The 25,190-nt window shown below is 48.9% G+C and overlaps 1 protein-coding gene across 2 annotated transcripts; it reads right to left on the reverse strand.

Moving 5' to 3' along the window:
* Positions 1-2,257: 2,257 nt before the first annotated feature.
* Positions 2,258-25,105, reverse strand: NT5C1A (5'-nucleotidase, cytosolic IA). 2 transcript variants are annotated; one of them, XR_015798478.1, is made up of 7 exons: positions 24,750-25,105; positions 16,739-16,906; positions 16,225-16,354; positions 10,054-10,176; positions 8,429-8,613; positions 5,861-8,010; positions 2,258-5,727 (listed from the first exon to the last, which is right to left on the reverse strand). XR_015798478.1 is itself a non-coding variant. In XM_007439758.4 (6 exons), exons 1-6 carry the CDS (start codon positions 24,897-24,899, stop codon positions 7,645-7,647), a joined length of 1,122 nt encoding a protein of 373 aa, XP_007439820.1. In that variant the 5' UTR covers positions 24,900-25,105; the 3' UTR covers positions 5,789-7,644. The 2 variants fall into 2 exon arrangements, 1 of the variants encoding a protein (XP_007439820.1); XM_007439758.4 differs by lacking the exon at positions 2,258-5,727 and having other exon boundaries at positions 5,789-8,010.
* Positions 25,106-25,190: the final 85 nt, after the last annotated feature.

Genomic DNA, 25,190 nt, shown 5'->3' on the forward strand with positions numbered 1-25,190 from the left:
GCACATCCTTAACAGAGCACGTGTATGTGTGAATGTACATGTTAGTGTGTATACTTGATAGGTCAACTGATTTGGACCTCCCCAGTTTATGAATTATTTAGGCCGGGAATGTTCATGGTAGCTGGTGGCATTTGCACAGCCTCATTTCACACGCCATTCTGTCCTCAACTGCCAGTGTATTTATTCCTTCTAGGGATTCATAAAATCCTACTTTTGAGGGAATGGAATAGAAACATATTTTTCATTATAAATGTGTGATCATTTTAACCAGTTAGCTAGCTCTCAGTGTTTGGAATGTGTTTATTCTTTCAAACCCCAAAAAACAGTCCAAGAAATAATGCAAAAAGGCCTCTGGGTTTTAAAAACATTTTAACTTTGCTGGGTTTTAAAAACATTCCTTCCCCCACCCCTATTTTTCCAGGGTGGGGCTCCTCCCCCCCTTTTTTTGGTCCTATCCAGAATTTCTCATGAAAATTAGAAATTTATAAATGAAGCTTCTATCCCATTTTTGCTGATTAACAAATGAACCCTGGAGGTCCGCAGGCGCCCCCTTGTGGCAGCTCCTGGGATTTCCTAATTTGAAGTATCCCCGTCTGACCTTAGGTCCCCTATAATCTTGGGAGACCTGCCGTGAATGTAGAAGGAGATCCCAATCGTATTTGCCCACAAAAAAATGTGGTACGTCAGTCCATGGCATTTTCCACAATAATCTGCTGGTTTGCTTTATGTTTCCAGTTTCAGGATTTGGAGCGGGGTTACGCTCATCTACCCAGAAACAGCGCTCAACACCTCAGGGCTGGGACAGCCAGTTTGGTCTGGTGGTTAAAGTCACCGGGCGAGAAACCGGGAGACGGGCCGGGCCGTTCTAGTCCCGCCCTAGGCGTGGAAGCCGGCTGGGCGCCTTGGGGCCAGTCCCCCTCTCTCGGCCCACAGCACCAGGCGACCAGCCAGCTGGTCAATTCCTGTCGCAACCAACAGATCGTTTGGTTGACCCGAAAAAAAGCAGACCCTGCCCATGTGGGAAAAACGCTGGGCAGAAAAGGGGAAAAAGCACCTTAGGGCTGGAGGGCAAGATGTAACGATGGTGTTAAAAGTGTGCAATTCCGTGTCAAGTTGTAGAGAGATATTGCAGGGCGGGGGGGAAACATAAGGTTCAGTCCTGGGCCCTGAACTGTTCACCGTTTTCATTAATGGATTGGATGAAGAGGTGGAGGGAATGCTTACCACATTTGCAGATGATACAGAATTGGGTGGGGTTGTCAATATTCTAGAAGTTAAAAAGAATTAAAATTAGGCTGATCTGCTTGAGAAACGCATTGAAATGACATTTGGAGTTAGTTCCCCAAATGCACAGGTCTGGGACGGGAGATCCCTGACTTGGTAATTGTGCACGTGAAAAGGATTGTAGAATTGTAGCAGTTCACAAACTGAAGATGGGTTAGCAGTTACTCAAAAGACGATTGCAATTTTAGACTTTGCTGATACAAGTAATTCCAAATCAAGAGAAGGAATCATTCCAAGATATCCTATGTTGTTCAGATCCTACCTTGAGTGTTACAGTATACTCAGTTTAGGGCTCCACACTTTATGGAGGATTCACAGAAGCAATTTGGAGCCAATTCAGGGAAGGGCAGCCCAACTTACTAAGGGTCCAGCTCCCCTTTGCTGGAGATGTTGAGCAAAGGCTGGGGATGCTTTAATCCGGATTCTTCTCCTGAGTGGACAGTTGGAATCAGTGGCCTCAAGATTGTTCCAGCTCCAGGATTTTCGGAGGAGGAGGGTGCCAGGATGTAAGACGCCAATGCAGGAATTCAGCTTTCTTCCCCAAAGAGCAAGTTGCATGCGTTGAAGGGGGAGCTGGAGCCAGACACTTTGGACATTTTAGGGCTTAATGCTTAAGATTCAGTTATCATGTTAGCATTTTTCACACATTGTGTTCAGCTGCTGCTTGTGCAATCCTGGGACACTGAAAACGCCCACCATTGGCTGGGTTCACATAACATGCTAAGCAAACCTGAAACAAATCATAATGTGGCCTAGTAGTACGCTATTTGCTCCTTTGTGTAAAAACAATTATTTTGGTGTTTTCAACTCTGATGGTTTGGCGCAGCAAAGCATCACTTTCTCTGTACTAGCAATCCCTTCAAGGTATTTGTGGGATCCAACCGCAAGATGGCTGTTTGCCCAAGAAACTGTCCCCAAAGAGGGCTGAATAAACAATTAATGGAAGAGCAGTCGCAGAAGGAATTTTATAGCTCAATAACCCTACCTTGAAGGAAGAGGAAACATTATCTTTTAATGGTTTTGATTGCCTTCTTTGGGAGGGTTAACATTTAGGTTAATACTTTTTGTGTTAATTATTTAGTACACAGACTTTCCTTTTTAATATATGTTTTGCCTGGCACGCGTCAGGCACTTCCCTTTTTTAAATGCAGAAACTATACATTGTGCTTTATTGTATTGTAATAAAAACAATTGAATGTTAATAGGAAAATATTAAAAAAAAATTGAACCTCAGAATATTAAAAGCCTTGGTGGGTGAGATCCATACTTTTACATCTACAGGAACTAAATCCACCCCCTTACCTGGAAGTTGCAAGTTGACATAGTAACAGTAAAGATGAATGAAGCCTGTGGAACTGGATGGTAAAAGAGGATGCTGAATCTCAATCCATCCTCTTTGCCTCCTTGATATAGGAAGATGATTTGTTCAAATGGAATTCAGAGACACCAATTGCAGTTGCAGAGAAAACACAGCCTGATTTTGCACCTGTCCTGTTCTCTGAGAGTTTGGAATGAACTTGTGCGCACCCTTCTGCGTCAAGATTCTTTGGGTTTTACCCACCCTTCCACAAGGCCTCTAAAAATGAAAACTTGGCAGCAAAGGGGATGCATTTTGACCTGAGCATTCCTCCTCTGTGAAATAAACCCCTTGGAAACAAAACGCCAGTGTGTTTCTCCTCTGCTGCCTCTTCTATAATCACCATCCCCTTGCCTGTTCTATAAATCCAACTGAACTGCAGAAATGTTGGTACACGCTAATAATTCTTTGAAATAATTAAATTACCTGAAGATTTATAATTGTGTGTCCAATATATAGCACATAATTGGTTTCAAAATGAGATATTCTGTCACTGCTTTAACAACAGCTTTTCCATGCACGTAAGTATCGTGCTTCTACCCATGTCCATTTTTTACTGCTATGCATCTCCAGAGCCCCTGTATGGGGCATAATGAGGAAACCTTGTTTGGGAACTCTTGAATTTCTTTTTTCTTGCTCTGTTGATTGTGCTGCTTTGCAAAAACAGCTCCCGGCCTACCAACTGCCCCCTTCCTATTATTCCCCCGCTTTTGCAGGCCCCCCTCTCAGTTGGGCCCTCTATAAATAGAGGCCTCGTCAAAGGCATGACAAGCCTGCCAGAGGTCGCAAGGGCCACGCCAAGCCTATTCTTAGTGTCTTGGCGCAGGCCTTCATCGTTCCGAGGTGCCACTGTCTCCCTGTTCTTCCCTTAAGCCCCTTCCTCCCAGAAGCCAGCCGAGCCTCTTCCCCTCCGGGGCTCTGGGGCAGCCCCATATTCCAGCCCAAAGACTCCGCTCTGAAAAAAGGACTTTGAGCGGTTCAGCCTGAACAGGGCACAGACTGAGAGCTAACATGCTGGACTGACAAACGGGGCTGTGCCCAAAGCATCGGCCACTGAGATCTTCTCAAGCGCCCCACGAAGGAGCCGTGTGTGTGTGTGTGTGTGTGCCCAAGGCATCCAGCTTTCTTTCAAGGGTGGGGAAACCCAGCCTCGCTCTCTCCGTGCTTGGCCCACGCTCCTCCCTGGCGGAGATCAGCCTAGAGGACCTGCTGCTGCTGAGCCCCCACCACAGGCGAGCCAGGATCGGGCCACTCTCAAAGCAAGTCCTGGGAGCTGCTGACCGGCGGGGCTGCGAAACTGAGCAAGGCAAAGAACAGGCAGCCCTGGGGGGTTCAGAGGCAGAAGCGGCAGAGCCACTGATGAGGAACCCGAGGATTTGGAGGAGGCGTTGAAACTGCAGCAGGCGCACCCCTTCTCTCGGCCTCAGCCCTTCCTGATGTCCCTCAGTTCCAGCCAGATGAAGGGCCCAGGTTGGGGAACAGGACACAGCACAGGGGCACCAGTGGGCATGGAATCAAAGCCTTGTGTATATGTGTTGCACGCACAGCGCACATAAAAGGGGTGGTGTGATGGAATGGACTCATGAAGGCCAGGCTCAGGGAGATAAGCGTGTTCTTAGCCCCCAACAGGAGCGTGGGAAGTTCAAGAAGATGAGGCTGGCACCTCCCTAAGGAATTCACGGTGTTGTGGCTGGCTGGCCTGGGAACTAGGGTTCAGTCTGGTGAGATTGATGTCAGGTTCAGCCCAAAGAACTCCAAGAGACAATGCAAATACAGTTCTGTTGCATTTATTAGCTTCAACCTCAGGACAGAAAATCTCACCAGACTGAACCCAAGTTCCCAAGCCAGCCAGCCACAACACCGTGAATTCCTTAGGGAGGTGCCAGCCTCATTGTCTTGAACTTCCCACGCTCTTGTTGGGGGCTAAGAACACGCTTATCTCCCTGAGCCTGGCCTTCATAAGTCCATTCCATCACAGGTGGTGCCTCATGGCCATCTTGACCTTTTTGACCCTCCCATGGACAGCCCTGCTTGAGCTATAGGTAATCCTCAACCTACAACCATTCGTTCAGCAACTGTTTGAAGTTATGATGGTGCTGAACGAATGGTGGTTATGACCAGTCCTCAGAGTTCTGGCCATCCCAGCACCCCATCCCTTGCAGTCACACGATCATGATCTGGGTGCTTGGCAATCCATTTGCACTTACAACCAGTTGCAGTGCCCTGTGATCACATGATCACCATTTGCAACCTTCCATGCTGACTTCCCCAAAAAGTCAATGGGGAAGCCGGCAGGGAAGGTCACAAGTCGCCGGAGTAAGTCTCCCCCACCCGCGCATCCTCCGTGAGCCCCTCTGCGCTCATGCTACACTGGCCACTTGCAGTGCAGCCTCATTGCACTGACCCTCCCTGACCCACGCCACACCTCTCACGCACCCCCTTGCACCCTCACACACCCTCTCCAACCCACGATGCACCCTCGCACACTCTCCCTTACCCACGCCTCTTGTGCACCCCACATCCTCACACACCCTCCCTGACCCATACCACACCTCTTGTGCACCCCCTCACACCCCTTCTTGGTCCCTTCCCCACCTGGCAGCAGCCACTTGCCTGCCTGCCGGCCTGGGACTTGCAACTTCCTGCCAGCTTCCCCACTGACTTTGGTTGTGGGAAGCCAGCAGAAAGTTGCCTCACCTAACAACCATGGGATTCAGTTAACGACAGCAACCAGGACTGCAGAGATTGCTGTCACTAAGTGATGCAGTCGTGCTTTACAACTGCATCACTTAGTGACGGAAATTCCGGTCCCAGTTGCCATTGTAAGTTGAGGACTACCTGTATTCCCTCAAGCGATACCATTAGCTGCAACAAAATCCCCCTCATTACACGTTATAGTAACCTTTATAGGTGGGGGTTCACACCAGACGTTTCACTTGGTTGCTGCAGGTGGGTTCCTGTGACACACTGAATCACAATGCAACTAACTGGCCTGGGTTTGCAACACACACAAAGCCACAAGAGAACAACCAGGGGTTGCATGCTGTGTGCATGTAGCTGGAGGACTTACACCAGTGTTGTCCAAACTTGGCCACTTTAAGATGAGTGGACTTCAACTCCCAGAATTCCCCAGCCAGCCATGCTGGCTGGGGAATTCTGGGAGTTGAAGTCCACTCATCTTAAAGTGGCCAAGTTTGGACAACACTGACTTACACCAACCAGAGTTTTGTGAAGCTAGCCTCTGTCTACCAGCTGATGGCAGTTTGGGGGAACTGGTGGTGAGGTCTCGGTGCAAGGCTGCAGAAAGAGCTCCCGTTCCAAGATGCCACGAGAAGTGGGGAATCACGATTAAACAGGTTTTGGGGTGCATTTGCTCTCTTGGACGGAGTGGTGCCACGTCAGGAGTTTCCCATAACAAGGATAGCTCAGGTTTTGTTTGTGGGCAAGGCAACACTGAGAGGCTACTAAGCATCTTTTCATCTTGCCCTTCTCCATGTTTCTAGTCCTTATGTTTAGGATACATTGGAGGTCACCCAAGGACAGTGCACAGACAAAAGGGAAGGTGTGCTAACAGAAGGTCTGCTACAGACAAACTTCCACGAAGTCGGGCAGGCGCGGAGACTTTGTTTCACTCATAATCACGAAGATCACGAAGCAGAACGCAACAGGGGCGAGTACGTTCTTGGGGCAGGGAGCTCCACGGGGGAACAGTTTCTCGGCTCTTCTCCTGAGGGAAATGTGCGGTAATATTGGAAGTGGAAGAACAGCCACAGGAAGCCACGCTTCGGGTGAAAAGTCCTCAGAAGCTCTTGGAGGGAGGTGACTGCTTCCAGATTTGATATTTAATATATTTAGAGTGAACTATTTGCTCAGACTCGCCAGGTGAGCTTCCTGGCTGAGTGGAGATTTGAACCCGGGCCTTCTGTTTCTGGCCCCAGCCTGCAGGCATCCTTCTCGACACTTGGAAAGGAAAAGAACCAAGCGCTTTGCGTGCTCTTCTCATTACTCCTTGCCCCCAAAGGTGCCCAGTCTTGCAAAGGGAGCCCTGTCCCCCTTCTTGCTTGTGGAGCAAGGTCTGACTCCTGCACAGAGCAGCACGTTTTCTCCTGCGGGCAAGCCCATTTCTGCATGCTAGCTCAGAGCCAAAGCCCATCTGGGTTTCCCTACTTTTGCTACTGCCTGACCCACAGGAAAGATTGTGGAGGGAACCCTGAATGGGTGCCCAGAAAATGCCAAATGTCGGGCCGCAAATAATGTGCGAAGCAGCTCCTATGACGTGCTTGGCACAATGACGCTGCTTCTATGGCTATGAATATGCTTTGACCCATTTCAGCCCCCCTTTTCTGGCAGCGGCATTTTGAAGGGGAGAGCAATGAATGCCCCCTCCCCCTGCAGCCGAAAGAGATGGAGGGTGAGGAATTCCCTCAAACTGGGGGGCGGGGGGGCTTCTCTCTCTGCTGGCTCATCTTGGGGCTTCCCTCTTCCCAAGCAGGTTCCCCTCAGCACTGGCTGAATGTTTCAAGCTGGCCTCTGCCATATAACCAGCAAGAAACAGCCCTTTTCCAGACAAATGTTGCAAGCGGGTCCTTTGACAGGGCTCCTGTGGGCACTGCCAGCAACTCCTGCACGCTGCACTCGAGAGAGTGTGACGTATGTCCCGCTCACCCAGCATAGGTCGCAAGAAAATGTCCCCAAATCAAGTATGTTCTGGTGCGAAAAGACCCCGTGTGGGAGCAACAGGAGGCTTGCTCCATCTTGAAACGCTCTCAATGGATGCAGGAGCGGCTCTAAAGAGCGCCAGGGAGATCCTGTCCCAGGAGATGCTCTGAGGGGACTGGCAGAAGGGTGTGGGGCACAGCCATTGCGCCGGTGGGGAAGGGCATAAAGTGCAACAGATACAGGCAGCAGGAGGACTAGAACCTTTGGTTCTAGTTTGCACCCACCAACCGAGACATCGTTCTCTAAGTATCGAAAGCTGGTCCAGCCCAGGCCCATCCTGGGCACTACTTGCTGTTCTGAGCTGTCTTTCTTTGTCCTGAGGACTTGTACTTCTGGGCAACCCCATAAGGAACGTGGGCAGCGACAGTGCCCATCTCCTTCGCCCCCTCCACATGGAACATCTGATCATCAAAGAAGATATGTGGGCGGATCTTCTCCAGCAAGGGGCCTTTGGGCGCGCCAGCCAGAAAGAGGGCTTCGTCCGTTTCTAGTCCCCAGCTCCGGAGAGTCTTCAGGGCCCGGGCCCCAGAACTGGCCGCGCTGCGAGCTGTGACGAGGTAGGTGCGGATCGGGCACTCCAGGCGCAGGCCTTTGGAGTAGAACTTCTTCTGCAGCTTCCCCAGTGCTTCCAGGAAGCCCTTCAGCGGTCCCTGGAGAAGGGAACACGCGGTGTCAGCCAGAGCAGGTTGCCCACCCCCCGGGTAGTGAGGAAGCAGGGAGCAGCTCAGGGCACAGCACCCCGCGGGAGGCAATGGGGGCCAGAGGCTTTCCTGCCCTCACCCTAGCCCAACAGCCATGCACAGATGCCCTCCTGTACTTTCAATCTGCCAAGCCTTCTTTGGATCTAATATGAATTATGATACTGCAATGGCGTTGCTATCTTGCTTGTTTTAATACTGGCTTTGCGTCTTAGAGCGTTTCTTCTCATTTTGTTCTATTTAAAAGTTTTATTAGCTGGGCAGCCAGTCAGCCTCAGCCACAAGATCATCCTCTCACTTGGCAGAAATAACCACGAAAAGGTCAATTCTGGGATGCACAGACCCATTGCCACCGGTCCCCGAACCACACCTGAGCAAGGGGCTTGTTCTCATAAGTCTTCTCATGCTCAAAGAACTTGTCTAGGCCGTGAGCCTTCACAATCTGCTCCGACTCATCTGAAAACAGCACAGCATCTCCATCGAAGGCGACACGCAGCTGCTTCTCTGAGACTTGCACATCCTTCTCGGGGGTGAAAATAGTGGCGGCTGCAATACCTTGCAAAGAGGAAGGAAGGAAGGAAGGAAGGAAGGAAGGAAGGAAGGAAGGAAGGAAGGAAGGAAGGAAGGAAGGAAGGAAGGAAGGAAGGAAGGGAGGGAGGGAGGGAGGGAGGGAGGGAAGGGAAGGGAAGGAAGGGAAGGGAAGGGAAGGGAAGGGAAGGGAAGGGAAGGGAAGGAAGGAAGGAAGGAAGGGAAGGGAAGGGAAGGGAAGGGAAGGGAAGGGAAGGGAAGGGAAGGGAAGGGAAGGGAAGGGAAGGGAAGGGAAGGGAAGGGAAGGGAAGGGAAGGGAAGGGAAGGGAAGGGAAGGGAAGGGAAGGGAAGAGAAGAGAAGAGAAGAGAAGAGAAGAGAAGAGAAGAGAAGAGAAGTTAAGCATCCTTGAACTCATGTTGCCCAATGCTGTCCAGTGGGTCTGCCATTTTCCACACCCTTACTGGTGGCTTTCACTCCAATCTGTTTTATTTTTTCTTGTTATGCTTATTAATGAAAAGTTGCCCAAAGTTCAACATTTATATGAATTGCACCAAGGTATAGGAAAAAACGAAATGTGGAGAGTGTGTGTGTGCGTATGTGTGTGTGAGGTTCAAGTCCCACCCAGCTGGGCAAAATCAACAAAGCAAGAACTTCAGAGACTTCAGGAAGATCTCTCTAATGCTAGTCTGGGGATAACTACAGAATTTGGGAAACAGCAAAAGGAACTTCCAACCTCTCATTTATAACGGGTTCATTAAGGCAAAATCTATGGACTCACTTGCTGCCAATGGACTGACTTGCTGCTTTCTCTTGATGGTTTCTGTATCCTCTCCTTCCATTCCTCTCCCAGCCTCCCCACAACTTCTTACATCTGGCAACAGGATTCCCTAAAGGCTCTTCCCTGTCAAAGTGTCCTCCAGATGTGTTAGATTCCAACTCTTTTGGACTTGGCAGCTGGTCAATGCCTCTGATCAGTCTTATGCCCATGAACCAATGAGATCCTCACACTCTCTTTACTGGCAGAAACCCTAACCTGGATTGGCTCTTCTAAGCAACCTGATGCTGATAAAGCAAACAAACTTCAGTCAAAGGCTACCTCTGGCCCACGAAGACATTTCTGACATGGTAATAGATTATGACAGATGCCCGACTCTACCTCCCCATTGCCATTTCTGCCATGACTAGGAAGGCTAGCAAACATACAGTGCAGGAGCATGTGGGGCTGGGGGGACCTATAAACCTATACAAACAGAATTAAATGGCTTACAAGACTGTATCAGTAAAATTACAATAGCCATGGTTCCTGGAGTAATAAGCAGTGAAGGTGAACTTGATTTGGAGTTTAGTAGACATGTGTCAGGTATATACAGACTCAGATGTCATTTCCCAGCCCTTCAGTCAAAAAGGCCCCACAAACTTTCACTTCTACTTCTATCCAAAGGTCTGCCTCCAACAGTATCACTCACCCTCTTCTATGGCCTCACTCACTTTCTCACAGTCTGATGATAAGTAGAGGTTGGTATGGTAGGCCTTCAAGTAGCAGATGGGGCTGTTCCCCCCGGTCATACAAAACCTCTCAATGAATAGATCTGAAAAGAGAGGAAGAGACACTTTGTTACTCAACAGGAAGCCAACTTCCTCATCCTGATGCCTTCGGGATATCAGAATCTCTGGCCAACACTTGTGGAGAACACATGGTGGGCAGAGATGCCCAACCCGAGGATCCGGGAAGGACATGAAAGGTTGCCAAAACCTGCAGTGTTTAATGTAACAGTAATACCACTGAACAAGTAGACAGGGAAAGTTAAAGCTGAGCAGAAATTTGGCAGTGCAGTCCAAAAAGAAGAATATATTAAAAACCTGTGTGTTCTAGAGACGGTGTTCAGCTGCATCAGGTAAAAGCATATCTCCTAAACAGTTGTTACTGCAAAGAGTATGTTCTGAGAGCTGCTTACCGGGTGTCCAAGAAACTATTTCCTGTTGAGCCAGCAGAAGTGATTCCACACGAGTATAAGGCAGCCAATTTCCAGAGAGCAAGCTCTCTGAGGGTGTGAACAGGTAGATCTTATAGGAGTTTGGTATCAGAGATCAAAAGGCAGGGGTCTAACAAATCCTCCCTCTGGCCTGATTGTTCAAGAAGCTGAAGAGAAAGTGGACAGCAGTGATTTTGCAGCTGTCACCTGAAATTCATGTGATATGTTGTGTTCTTGTCTGAAATAAGCATACGTATGCAGCCAATGCAGAGTCATTACTGTGGCTGATAAGAAAGTGGCCATACTTGACTAATGAGAGATTATGAAGGTTCTTGGACAAAATAAAGAAGCACCACAGGAAGCCTGACACAAGAAGTGACTTTCTAAAAAATCAAGAGGAGGAGAATATTTAAGGAATAACACTGGGAGCAGAAGTAGCAGAGAAAGAAAATATTCTGCATTGTTAGAACTCAGGAAGAGCTTTCAAATCCTCCTATGGAAGAAAAACAAAAACAAGGGGGGAACAGCGGGAGCTTGTGCTAAACAGAAGCTGGAGTAGCAAATAGCAGAGGAAATGCATTTACTACCTACAGGAGGACAAAGAAAAGTTGCAGAAGTTGATAACTTCCTGCTATAAGGAATAGACATTAATGTCTGCCAGCCAGATCCATGAAGAAGGTCATGTGTTGTGTTCCAAGATTATGGATCAAAGGTATAATGGAGCAGCAGCTGAGACTCATCAACCCCATGACAGAGATCCTTTTCATAATCATCTACACAGAGACCACTGATACCATCAAGAGCAGCTACACCTGTATCACCTTAGACTTCGAAGCTCAAGGAAGAAAAGGAAGAAGCCGGAGACTCAGAGGGCATTCACATCCACCCTTCCACTTGTGGAGGACTAGAAAGGAAAAGAAGAATGCAGCCATGAATGACCGGAAATGACATGGAAATGATATCAGAGAAATAGATTTCGTTTCTGGAAGCATTGTCATTATTATTACTATTACTATTACTATTATTATTATGGTTGGTCGCACAGTCAGCCAACTGGATTTGGCATTTTTATCCAGCTATCGAGTCCTTCCCAAGGATCTGGGATAGGCAGATGTTGCTTTTTGATGGTGTTAAAGGTATCATCGCAGGATATAAGCTATTCCAAGTAAAGCTGCCTTTAGCAGATGATGATGATGATGATGATGATGATGATGATATTTGTACTTTCAAATCAGTCTTCTCCTGCCAACTGCCTGGACATGTACCTGCAGTTTTTTGGCAAGATTTTTGGAAGTGGTTTGCCCTTGCCTTCTTCTTCCTAGGGGCTGAGAGAGAGGGAATGGCCCAAAGTCACCCAGTTGACTTCATGCCTGAGGCAGGACTAGAACTCACAGTTTCCCATTTTCTAGGCTGGTGTCTTAACCACTACACCAAATTGTCTCTCATTGTCTGCATTATTTGGATGATAAGATTGTTGGAAGAAGATGGGATGCATCCCAAAAATTCTAGAAAGGATTTGTTTGGCTAAAATCACGTCCAACTGGATCAGGAGGACTTTAAACTGAGTCCTAGTGGGTTTCAGAAGGAAACTCAGAAATAAGAATTTCAGATAACAGCTTGTGCAAGTGAAAGAACAAATAAACAGGGGTCTATTAAATCATGATACTGAAAAATCAGTAGGCATTCTGTTTCAGAAAATCCATAACTGTTGGCTCTGATAATGATCCTCAGAGTATAAACAAGATGAGTATGAACACTTATTACAGGAAAGGAATATTTAATAGGTAAAATGTAGACCTGACAGGATGATTCCCACGACTGGAAGAGGGAACTTAAAGGATTTAGCTTCTTCATATGGGACAAAAGTGAGAGAAAGGAAGGGGTGTGGTGCTGTATGTTTAAAAGAACCCTAACCACACCGAAATCCAAAGGGTTTAACTTGGTGGCCCTGGACAGCATCTGGGTTAAAAACAAGGGAAATGATATAAACACAGTATCCCTTTATCTACTACCAAGCATCCAGTCAAGGAGAAGATGTGAAGCAGGTATGGGAGACTTTAATTACCCCAAAAATGGTAATGGTTTTTCCCAAAAAATGGCTAATCTGACTTGCTGACAACTTTCTCCTTCAAGGGTATGGAAATGCACAAGAGGACCAGCTGTCCTGATTCGATACTCCTTCCGAGGTCCTTCCCCGCTGCTGGGTTGAAGTGCTACCTCTTCCTAATCCAGCAGAGAACTATGTCAGAGTGAAATCCGCTGCCCTGGTGGTCCACCCACTCCCTGCTTCTTTCCAACAGCTGCCCTGATTGGGTATGCAGGGCGAGATACGCAAAACGATTTGTGGAATTCACCAGCTTTGCAGTTCTCCCTCTCCCGTCTGTTGCCAGCAAAGGGAAAAGCGTTGGCCAGTCGTGGGGCAGCAGCAGGAATGGGACCTTCCAAGGTGACCCGAAGGCTTCTGGGACCGCACAATGTGGCTTTTCTGTTCAAAATTTTGGAAAACATGGAATTTGGAGAAAATTTTATTAGATGGGTAAAATTGATACATACCTCACAAAAGGCACAAATTATAGTTAATGGTGAATTGACTAAACCCTGTGAAATACAAAGAGGGGCAAGACAGATGTGCCCACTTTCGCCACTGCTGTTTGTTTTGGCTCTTGAAGTCCTTGATAGAGATATAAGGCAAGATAGAGCATAGCCGAGGCGAAGGTGAAAAAAGAAGTAGAAATGAAGGGCGTCTGCAGACGATTTGGTTTTAATCCTGGAAGTAAACAATGTGGGCAAAGCCCTACAGGCTCACCCACAGATCCTGGCTGCTGCAATGGGAAGATGCCTCACAAACTGTTGGCCAAGGACATGAATTCACAGCAGAGCCTCTGCTCCTGGAGCAGCTTGAAGTCACCCAAGGTGCTCTGGCATGAAATTGGCCCACTTCAGGGCCACCCCCGCCCCAATCCAGCTCCTGGGCACTGAGCCTCCGTGGCCAGTTTTGCTGTGGCTACCAGAGGAATTGGACACCTCACCGGTACAGCTTGTTTTTTTCTTTCATTCTTTTTTGTGAGGTTTGATCATGGGAATATCAACCTCAGGGAAAACCCAAGGTGGACTGTGGAGCCCTCCCCATCTCCCATTGTGCACAAGTGCTCTACCACTACTTTCCCTCCCTCGGCTTTGTGGAGGAGGCATGGATGCCTCCCATTCTCTTAGATGCTCCCCCTCTTCCCCTCTTCTTTGTAACACCCAGAAGGGACCCAAAGCAGCCCAGTCAAAAGTTCCAGTGGACTGGAATTGGCAAGCCCATCTGGTTTCATGTGAATCAACGAGGCTGAAATTGACCAGCTCGCTGGACAGCTCTTCTTGCCCACACATCCCACCAGCTGGCAAGGATGCCCTTTCCTCCTGGCTCTGTGTATGTGCTGATGAGAGATCCAGAGTTCCCCAGGGGCGCATTGGCTAACAACCTTTCCAAGCATGAGGCCAATTGCCCCATGTTGGCCTTCTCATTGGCCTCCCAGTTTTCTGTTTTCCCAGGGCTGGCTCTGCTGCCAACCATCCTGAGCAAGCCTCTGAGTCAGACAGCTGGCGTGTTAGGCACAGAAGAATAGCAGCTCTGAACTATGGAAAGGGGAAGGGGAAGGGGAAGGGGAAGGGGAAGGGGAAGGGGAAGGGGAGGAAAGGAAAGGAAAGGAAAGGAAAGGAAAGGAAAGGAAAGGAAAGGAAAGGAAAGGAAAGGAAAGGAAAGGAAAGGAAAGGAAAGGAAAGGAAAGGAAAGGAAAGGAAAGGAAAGGAAAGGAAAGGAAAGGAAAGGAAAGGAAAATACTAGAGGAGCAATCAGCAGTTTCTTTCCCTGCTGGTAGATAATGCTGGATTGGAGCAGGAAGGATGGCAAGACCCCCCCAGTTTTTGTCCTGAAATTACCCAATCCCGACCAGCCCCATTGCCAGGGGTGGTAAAGATGGGCTGTGGGGACAGCGCTTTTTAGACTGACATGTTCCTCCATCTCAAAGATGGGGGAAAGACATGTCAGGAAGAGCCCTACGCAGGAGAAGTAATAGGCGAGTAAAACATTATGAACCGCCTCCTGTTCTGTAAGATTTACTTCTGGAAAGTCTTTGGGCACCACAAAATCGGGAGAATAACAGAATGTTCCATTCTCAGAACAATATGTGTGGCATATATCCCCATATATATCCCCATTCAGAACTATCTGGGTAGGCAAAGGATGGACTGAAAAGAAAAGAATGAAATGCCAGAGAGGTCCATGCAAGTTCTTCCCTTCAGCAACAGAAACCGCAGCTGCAGAATAAGGCCTATCTGGCCTGGAAATACTACTTGCAAAAAAAAGATTTTTTCAGTGAAAGCAGAGTTTCCAAATCATGTCAGGAACAATTTAACTACATTCTGCGTTGAGCAGTCCCTGCCTCAAGGAGCGTGTCCAGTTCTGGGCGCTACAGTTGGAGAAACTGGAATAAAAGTCAGAAAGGACAAGGATAGTTAGGGGTTGAAAAATGAAGTTCTGTGAAGAGAGATTGAAAGAAGGGGATAAGTTTAGAAAGATGACTGATGTGGGATAGGACCACACTCTCTCATATCTGAAAAGATGCCACGTGCAAGGAGGTCAAGAGCTGGCCTTTCTTGCTCCAGACAGCAGGGCATGGAATAATGGATTTCAGTTCCGGGGACACGGAGCTGGCTGGAGCGCTAGAAAACGTCATAGCAGGAAGAGTGGTTGGAGAGTAGAGCCAGTTTCCCAAAGAGGTTGTGCCTCCCTTTCTGCAGATGGGATCAAGCAGAGGCTGGAGAGCTGCCTGCTGAGATGCCTTGGCTCAGGGTGTCCTCAAGGAGAGGGTCAAGGTGGTGGTCGCAACCATGCATCACAACGCACCTAAAAAAGATCACCTGGTTGTGGTCTCCATCTCGACTTTTTTCACCTCCCTGTGGACAACCTTGCCTTGATTTGAACTCCTGCACTGAGGAGGAGGGTGGATTTGGTGGCTACTTTGGCCCTTCCAGCTCCATGTTTCTAGAAAGGAAAGATCACTGAAAATATATAGTGCAACCATATTATTTGTGCTTAATTTAATTTTACTTAAATGAAATGCATCTTTTGTCCTGGCCTCACCTTTCTTCACTTTTTGGAGAGCACCTATCCTCCAAGCTTATCCCTCAGAAACGTTGCGCCCAGAGAACAATAAAGCAAATTATTCTGGACCATAAGAAAAATGCCGGAATCCACAATCAGGCAGTATTTTTTATTAGGGCCGGCAAATATGTGCAAAATTAGAGGATCATACTCGATGAAATGTTACAAAAAACAGGAAAGGTGTAGGAAAAGCCATTTGTTTCTTTAAGGGCTGTGGTTGTTGAAATCATGAAATCTGCATGGAGGTGGCCTGGAGGAAGAAGTGCAGAGTTTCACAGAGAAGGAATTGCTACCTGTCATGAAAAGTTACGATTGTTAGGATTGACACACATTTATCCCTTTTTGAAAAGAAGCACTTATTAGAAATGCCAAGCATAGCTTTCCCGGTACGGGGGGAGAGAAATTGGGGGCCGGTACAAAACTACGATGCATTTGGCCGTGCAAATGGACCGATGCAAAGAACCCGCTTGCTCCTTGGCGGAGGCTGGTCAGGGTCTTGCCTTCCAGCTACTCACTGTAGTGGTTGATGCTGTTGATCAAGCGGACACCCACTTGCGCGTGGTTGTTGGTCACGAGGACGATGTCAAAAAGCTCCTCGCTGTCTGGGAACAGTTCCCGCAGCTGGCTGTTGACAGATTCCAGGGCCTGGGGAATCCAGGAGGGCAGAATTGTTGGACCAAGAATGCAACACGCTAAATTAAGGGACGAGCAGACAGGGAGGGCTCGAACGGTCAGTGACCTAAGACAGGGAACAGCTCACTGGCTTTGGCCCTGGTAACAGCAGTTTCCGGCCAGGACGGGGAAACTGTCTGAACCAGGGAACGCTGGTCTCCAAGGGCCACGGGGAACATGCCGGTGACGGGTGGAAGAGGGAGCGCAAGGAGGTGGAAGGGGCTCTTCCGGAGGAGCTGGCCCAGACCTGGCTCCTGGCAATGGCCACCAGCACCGCCAGGCCCCCGGGGCGGAGCCAGTACCCCCGGCGCAGGCGTGTGGGAGCGCGAGCAAGCGCCCACTGGAGGCAGACCGGACCTTGAGAAAAGGGAAGGCCGCTCCGGGCAGGAAGGGCTCGTTCTCGTGCTCCAGCTGATACTTCACGTAGGCCTCCACGCCCTGCTCCTGGTAAATCTTCTGCTCCTCTTCCATCCGGAACAGGGCTCGGGATGACACGGCGATGGTGATGGCGTGCTGAGGCCTCGGCTGCAAGAGAAGAGCAGTGCGTTGCGTCCCGCGCAGGAGTGTTGGAGGCCCCCCGCCGTGGCCCTTGGCGGGGGGCTGAAGGAAACCTGCCTCAGGGAGCTAGGGCTCCTCGCGACTCAAGGCGAGGGGGTCAGCCAGGTCCGTTGCTCTCGGCTACTAATTTTTGCAGTTCTGCAAAATAATCCCGCTTCTGTATTAGTTGGATTGTTTTTTTAAAAAATAGCACTAAGGTTGGCGCGCTTTGTTGCGCTCCACAAACAGTGTAAATAAGAGCTTCATCCTAGAGTATCTTTTCAATATTTGAGTTTAAGGATTGTTGTAATGGATTAGTGGATGGATTTAATATTATTTGCCTAAAAACAATGATTAAACTTTTATAGTGTTCCTCACGTTCAGATTTCAACCATAAATGCACACACATGCGCACGTACACAGAATAATTCTTCCAGATCTTTCCCAGATTTTGTATTTTCTTTGACCATTAGCCTTTACTTCATCCATCTTCTGCAGAAGATGGCTTGTTTGGAAAAATGGCTGTCTTCTATCAGGCAATGTCATTGCTCCCTCTGCTCCGACCCACTTTACTCTGAATTTGCTCCACATCCTACCTGCTTCTGTACTTTTTCCTCCCCTGTTCAGCCCCGAATTTGACTGATGCTATTTTCATTTTTAAAAAACACGCGATGAAGCGATGGGAGGGACACAGCGCAGCGGCTGGCTTTGGTCGCTGTGTGTGCCCGTCTGCCGGCCCTGTTCCGGACCCAGGCGTCGGCACCGCTGGCCAGGGGGAGAGAGCCACACGTTGCGGAGCTTCCTCCTCCTCCTCCTCCTCCTCCTCCTGCCGTCCCTGTTCTCCTGCGGGGGATACTGGGGGGTGCGGCTCCTGTGCTTGCCCCATGTTGCTGGGCCAGCAGGAGTCCTACAATGCCAGCCCTCCGTTGGGAAACAGCTTCCTTCTGGTGAACGGTCTCCCGCCGGGTTCCTTTGGCTCCCGCTGGGTCATTATGACAGCTCAGCGGGAAAACCTGCTTGCCAGGATAAACGCTTCTGGCAGGCCCTTCTAGCCCGGACAAGCTTCCCTGGCCCTGCCTTCCCAAGCCCGGATTAACCGGGACGATCCCCTCTGCTCCGACTCTTTGCGGGCCTGTCTGCGCATCGGGCGGCTGGGAGCACCCGCCCGTCTATGCGAGTCCATGAGGCTTGCAGAGAATGGCCGGCCGGCTGCTGCTTGCCATTTCCAGCCAACGGCGAAGTGCAGGAAACCGACAACCATCGAGGCTCACTTGATGGCCAGCAAGAGAACGCCTCCACCCCCCGCCACCTTCCCCAAAATAAAAGGGAACAAATTCCCCATATTTCTGTGTTTGGCAAATGGATGAATCCCTCAAGCTGGCAGGTGGCAGTACTTGGCCTCCTCCATCTAATCAGGCTGCAACGGGGGGGGGGGGGGCAGCGGCGGAGCCTGGCATCCCTTCCAAGGAGAGCCAAGACCAATATATTGCCATGTCTAAGAGGCATTTGCTGCCCCAAACAGCCTTTCCACCGCCTCCAATACACCGCTTGCACAATACAGCCAAACCCCTTACATCTGAAGCTTCTGGTTGTGAAGTCACCTAAGCAGCAGGGGACTCCTTGTGGCTAAACATCAGGTCTGGGCGTTCATCTGGGCACGCTAGGAGTAAGTGGGGCAGGCCCTGAGCCCAAGATGAGTCAGAGCTCCTTGCAAGACCACACGACTCTGTAGGAGACGCGCGACGCTCGTTTCCTAGAAGCGAGCCGCAAGTCAGCCTAAAAGTCCCAAGCAGTCCTAACATAGTCTCCTGGTTTCCAAAAAGCAAATTATGAAATATTATTCTGCCATTAAACATTCCAGTGAGATAGTTATTAAGTAGAGTAGCTTTGGGGACTCCCCATGACAGGTTTCATTTCTTAACAACATGGGAGCTACGAACTGCTAAGTAGCAAACCTGCTGCTTTCATGGTGATTAATTTATGAGCATTAATTGAGGCCTTCTATGTGCCTTTGCCCCCTGCCACAGGCCCCGTTGGTTGGGTGAGGAATGACGGGGTCTCCTGAGTAGTGGGACCAGCTGCTCAGGCGGTCCTCCCTTAGCTCGGCATTACGGTACTGCCCTGTTCGCTTAAAATGGTTGCTATCGAGAGTCCCCATGTACTTGGTTTTTATTTTTTATGTATCTTGATTTTATTGCATCTCTACGTTTTATTAATGTTTGCAAACTGTCTTTGGGGTCTTGTCACTGAAAAGGGAATAAGCTTTTCAGAAATTAAACAAATTTGTTTGCCCCTACAGTTAACAAATAATAATGATGATGATGATGATGGTGATGATGATGATGATGATGAAAAATGTGTGTGTGTGTGTGTGCGCGCGCACATGCGCGCGCATGCAAGCCTATGACTTGGTTTTAACATCTAAGCCCTTTCTGCATTGCTGCCACAGACAGATCCGCATCGCACGGAGACCGTGAATAAAACAGGGTGATGGGATGGTCAACTTTTCACAGGCACTTAGGAAAGGAAGCATCTTCTCCAGCTCAGCCTTTTCCAAGGGGGTAGCTTCTACTCCCAGAGTTCCCCTGCAGCCAGGACCTTGTGGCCTGAGAATTCTGGGTACTGAAGTCTGATACATGTGGAGGACACTCAATGTGGGGAGACTCTTCCAGGTTATGGAGAACTTTGGCTACCAGATTGCTACCCACCTTCTGGCTCTTTAAAGACCCAGGAGCTGTATCAGGGAGGGTCACAGCTCACAATAATCTTGGTTTATGAATCAGTCATAACTGGCTGAGTTAACACAACATGCTTAGCCAAAGCTGAAGCTCATTCATGACTCCAAGCAGTTGTGGTTTATGAACTTTTCTTCTGGGGCAACAGTAGCATTTGGAACAAGGTGGCACTGTGGTGAAACCTGCTGCTACAACTGATGGGTTGTGGAGCCCTGGGATCTGTGTGCGCACATGAGTATGCACTGCAGCATATTTCTGTGCATGAATCACTGAGATCCCTTCCCTTGTCACACATTTTCCAATATTTTACAGATGGTGAAAGGAATACAGTCTACAGTCATGATGGGAGTTGTCCAAGATATTGAACACTCTGAACACCATTCTGGTGGCTAGGGATGATGGGACTTGTAGTCCAACATTTCTTGAGAGCTCAGGTTGGGAAAGCTGATCAAGAAACTCTGGAAGAGGATCTGCGTGGTTTAGTAGCACACATGGTCAATATTTTTAATACATGGGGATATGAGAAGAAATCAAGATAGTGACCAGGAAATGGACCTTTCCTGTTAATTGGACTAAATATAAAGCAGGAGACCCTTCCTCTGAATAGACACCGCCCCCCCAACACGCAGAGTCCTTAGAAGTGAGGCATATTCCGCTAGTTAAAGTAACTGCGATATCACAACACTCGCGTCTTTCACTGCATCAATGCAAGGAAGCCATGTTCTGTTCCACAACCTCCTTCTCCCTTCTAAGGCTGAGAAATCTCCTCAGGACTTGCACGGTATCTTGGCAGTTGCTTGGCAGTGCCTTGTACCTTGTACCCAGGACCTTGGCAATTGCTGCAAAGCACAAGGATCTTCCTGCATCTCCTGAAGCTTGGCTGGCACTAGCCAGATGAACATACATGCAAAATCCTCCATTTTGATAGAGGGTGGGAGGACAGGACAGCTTTCTCCCAGTCGAAAGCCTTTCCCTCCTTCCCTTCCTGGACCCAGGATCTCCCTCAGTGTGCAGCAACTTCTCACCAGCTTCTCACCCCAACAAGGCCAGAAGAACTGGATGGGACAAGAGGCCCCTGAAGGGAAAATCACTGTTCCTGCCAACCTTCACTGGGATACCAGCAATTTCACACCAGGAAGCTGCCAGGTGGAAATGCCACACATGGTTGCCACTTAGAGACTCAATGAACTGCATGTCCAGTCTGCTTAAAGCAAGTTGTGCAAGTGGAGAAGTGCAGCTGATTAATTCCAAAAAGTGTCCCTTCAAAGTAGCAGCTTGTTGAAACTTTCACAGCAAGGTTGACTTTGGAATCTCTCAGATCTGAAGAGCCAAAGACTGTCCAAGACCAGCAAAGGTGACCTCCCAGAGGAAGAGATTCCCAGTCCAAAACTCTGAGGAAGGTACACAATTGAGAATCAAAAGTCAAGATCTTCAACCCAGGACTAGTTTATACCATGCATGAAGCCATAGGGTGGCTTGTTCTGTTTCATTTTATTTTGGCTTTACTGTACAGGAGTCTTGCCCAGCTGCTGTAGGGTGATAAAGAATGATTTCTAATTTAGTGCAATGTATGAACCCAGCCATGACTTAAGCAAATCTAGGTTTAGTGGAATGTGTGAAACCAACCAATGGTCTCCTTCACGCATCGCATAAAATCATCAGGTTGGGTTTGACTTAGTGGCGGTGGGCCACAAAACATGCTTCATTGGACCAAAGACAGGGCTTGTATGCCACGTGAACAATAAAACCTAGTAAATGTAGGGCTGGTAAGAGTTACTTTTAACCCAACGGTGCCAGGGTTGTTTGGGTTAAACATTTAATTAAATGATGCATAATTAAAACACCTGGAACCATCAAGGGGGAACCCCACAAAGGCCATGGCATGAGGGCACAGTGCATGAAAATGTGTGCTGCGCAGGTATGTGCCACGGGTAGGGATATGGGGAGATCAGCCCCAAGTTAACTGGCAGAAATCGGCAGACAACACTTCCCACAGGACAGAGACAAACTCAGCAGGCCCTGCAGAGCTGTGATTAAAGGGCTGCTGAAGAAACAGGGCAACCTTCGTTCTCAAGTATGACTTCGAACCTTCTCTGCCTGATTCCAGGCCTGCCTCCACTTTGGCTGGGTGATCCTTTCAGCCATGATTTGTTGATTAAACCACCGTATCTGTGTTCACCTGCTAAGTCATAAATTGTGGTTTATCTGTAATGGCTGGTTTCATATTACAGTACATGCTAAACCAGTGTTCCTCAACCTTGTCGACTTTAAGACGTGTGGACTTCAACTCCCAGAATTCCTGGGAGGGGAATTGCTGGCTGGGGAATTCTGGGAGTTGAAGTCCACACGTCTTAAAGTCGACAAGGTTGAGGAACACTGTACTAAACTACAACAAGCAACCTCCATTTTTAGCTTGGGCATTGTCTGAACCTGGCAGCCAGTATCTATTTTTTTTCCCTTGGCCAATGGTTCTTGCATTCTGTCGCTTCCTACTTCTGGGCCACAAAGCTGCTCTAAAGTTGGGGGACTTCCCTGTCAGAATCTTCGCAATCGATCACTTGCACTGCTAGTCCGCTTGCTTCGTTTCTGCCATTACAGTGAAGGGGAGGAAGGGAGGCGAGGTTGGGAGGTGAACCGTTAGGCACAGATGGACTATTATCTGGCTCTCAGGAATGCCCAAGGCCGTACCAGCGTGGGAATTGGAGAACATCTTCGACATGTGCAAGAGAGATTCAAAGACAGAAGGGGGAGTGGAATGGGAGTGGGGTAAAACTAAGTTTTGGCGTCTGCGGGACTCAGCTCCAGCTATGCTTCTACAGCCATGCACTACTTTCCAATAAATGAACTTTCCTTTGAACCTGCATTGGCTTCAATAAGAGTTGGTTTCGTTGGGAACGGAGTACCGCGGTTCTTACATTCCCACTATCTTCCAGGATCGCTGGGAAGACTCCCAGGCCCCTCAGGGAACCATTTCCCACGCCCCAGGATGGTGGTGGGGTTCTGAGGGTGAAGAGACAGAGACTCTGACAGGGCTCACACCAGTGAGACTCAACAACAGCGTCTCTATGGGTGAGGCTGAATTTCCACCATCGCTATTGCATGTTAGACCGTTGCCAGGTCCACACTAAGATATTGTGTGGTTAGTTTGGCTTGGGGTTTAGTGGGAATGAAATCATCACGGTTAGCAAAACATGTTTTATGGTTTAGTGTGTTGTGGAAATCCAGCTAAGCATGGTTCATTCAATGAACCACGGTTAAATAAACCATAACTTAGTGTAAATGGATGAACCTAATTCCACTTCTCTCTCTGAGCTTATTACCTAGAGCTGCAGTATGTTTGCCATTTTGTAAGATGCAATGAGAGGGTGATCCCCTGACCTCCAGGTGCCCATTGAATCACTAAGATGGGAAAGCTGGCCTCACCTCCTTGGAGAAAAACCTCCCGCTCTTTCACCGCATTTAGGATGTCTTTTGCTGACTAAGGACTCCCATCCTTCAGGTGGACTCTCCGTTGCAACATGTACTTAGCCACCTGCTGGTTTCTCCCCGCACAGATCTGATGCTGAGAAAGTTGAGTATAGGAACAAAATGAGCTTGTTCACTGTGGCCCCATTTCTGCAGATAATATTATTCTGGTCCACCTCCTGAAATCCCCTTCCCTGTTGAACTGAGGTTCAGCAATATTTCTGTACTTGGATGTACAGTATGTCACTGCAGGAGTTTCAGTGGTTTGGGGAATGTTTATCGGTTTTGTAAGCTTTATATGAAATGGTAGATGCTAATGCTTGTGTCCAGCTAGCAAAAAAAAAAAAAAAAAGGCAGTGGACAGTTGAAGTCAAACAGACTTGCACTGCCTGTCCTCAGATTCTGAAGGCTTCATCTCTCCGCAAGCAGGCCATGATTCGGCAATGGGGAGAATGCACTCTGTGCATGGTCTGGGAGGAAGCAGGTCACACTTATCCCAGGTTTCCAAGAAGTTCCAGAGCAAAAAGCGGCTGGGGCTTCTGGGAAGAGGCTCTTTGCAGACTTGGGGGCCCTCCAAGCCAATGCTAGGTTTGTTGCACATTGGGAACATCAATGCGTTGGTAGGGCTGGGGAGGTTAGGGTAATCGCTCCTCTGTTACCCCTGCTCATTTCAAAAGGTGTTCACCAGGTTATCTGATGGAGTGGAGCCAGGTCCATCTCTGCAGATGAGAAGGGATGGCCTTGGAGGGCTGATGTTGGCCAGACCCTCAAAGTGAAACACGGAATGAAATCCAAGCCAAATCATCAGTAAAAAATAACTACGTGCATCAGCTCAAACTCTGTTGCTGAGGGAACTCCGGTGTACTCTTTCTCTCTAGCTAGGGAGGGGCAGTTTCAAATGGTTACCTCCTCCCCAAAGTTGCCAGGAATATTGAACTTTACAGATGCTACTCAAGGAGACCAGTGCTATTATTGTCCATTAAGAGATAAAAAAAGGCATTTCACAAAGTCTGCTGCAAGCGAAGCCTCTAAATTGCATTTCAAGAGGGAGATGGTGGCCTGCAGCCCGCTCTCTCTCAAACTGCGCCCTGAAGCTCCCACTGAAACGCAAAAGTCGCAGCAGAACTGACCGAGGCCTTAGCAAAGGGCAGAGGGATCTTGACCTTGGCCCCCACCAGGAAAGCATGTTCCCCCTTTGTAACTAGCCCTCCTTGCTCCTTATTTTGGATCCCTGGACAGCCTAATCTTACAAGCAAGAGCAGCGCTCTCCTGGGAAAACAGTGGTTTCTGCTAAACGCCGATTCTGCATATCGGTGCCATCTATTCAGAAAGTACCTCTGAGCCTCAAAACCAGCCAGGTCTCTAGTCCACGACAGCCCCAACTAACTGCCCCCTTTAGAGCCGGAGCTCACCTCCCTGCTGATGACACCAGGTGAGGATCCATCTTCCTCCCAGCAAGAGCTAAGCTGGGGAGATGCAACAGGTTCTTTCACCTGACATGTCATCCCTGTGTTTTTCATCCTGCCTCTCGCCAGACGAGCATCACAAGTCCACTGGCCTGCAAACAAGTAAGTGCCCCCTGTTTCCCCCCCCCCCCACACACACACAAGAAGAAAAAATATCTTTCTTACCGATTTGGGCTTCTTTTTGGGAGAGAGGTTCTCATAAAAGGCCTTGGCATCGTCCCAACTCGCTTGCTTTGGCTGCCCTCCACCATTGGGGACCGGGCTGCTGCCAGGCTGCCTTCTGCTTTCTGGGCATCCAGGTCCAGCGGGCTCCATGGCACCTTCCCTCTACCCGTCCAGGGAGCAGGAGAAGATGAAACCAGCTGGCGGGTGGCTTTCCTTCTGCCTTAGGACCGGTTCAGCTGGGGGGCTGCGGCAAAGAGCCGGCAGCCTCCTCTGCGGGCGGTGAAGGGAGAGCGAATCGGGCGGGAGCTGCAGCAGTCTGCTGCCGTGCAGGAGAGGAGGCAGGCAGGCATCTGCGTGCAAGAGCACGTGTGTGTCAGTGTCGCTCAGAGCACGCTCTTTATAAGGGATCCCATGAACCTCCTGGGCACCTCTTGCTCCCAA

Source organism: Python bivittatus, unplaced genomic scaffold (assembly GCF_059951505.1).
Source record: "Python bivittatus isolate LINGU-HERP-01145 unplaced genomic scaffold, Pbiv_v1 ctg000040_np1212, whole genome shotgun sequence".
NCBI classification, from domain to species: domain Eukaryota; kingdom Metazoa; phylum Chordata; class Lepidosauria; order Squamata; family Pythonidae; genus Python; species Python bivittatus.

Coding starts and splice junctions, on each gene's coding strand:
- NT5C1A (XM_007439758.4), bottom strand. CDS start 24,899: ATGGAGCCCGCTGGACCTGGATGCCCAGAAAGCAGAAGGCAGCCTGGC. Junction 16,355..16,738: donor CGGCCTTCCCTTTTCTCAAG/GTCCGGTCTGCC, acceptor TGGATTCCCCAG/GCCCTGGAATCTGTCAACAG. Junction 8,011..8,428: donor AGAACAAGCCCCTTGCTCAG/GTGTGGTTCGGG, acceptor TCCCTTCTCCAG/GGACCGCTGAAGGGCTTCCT.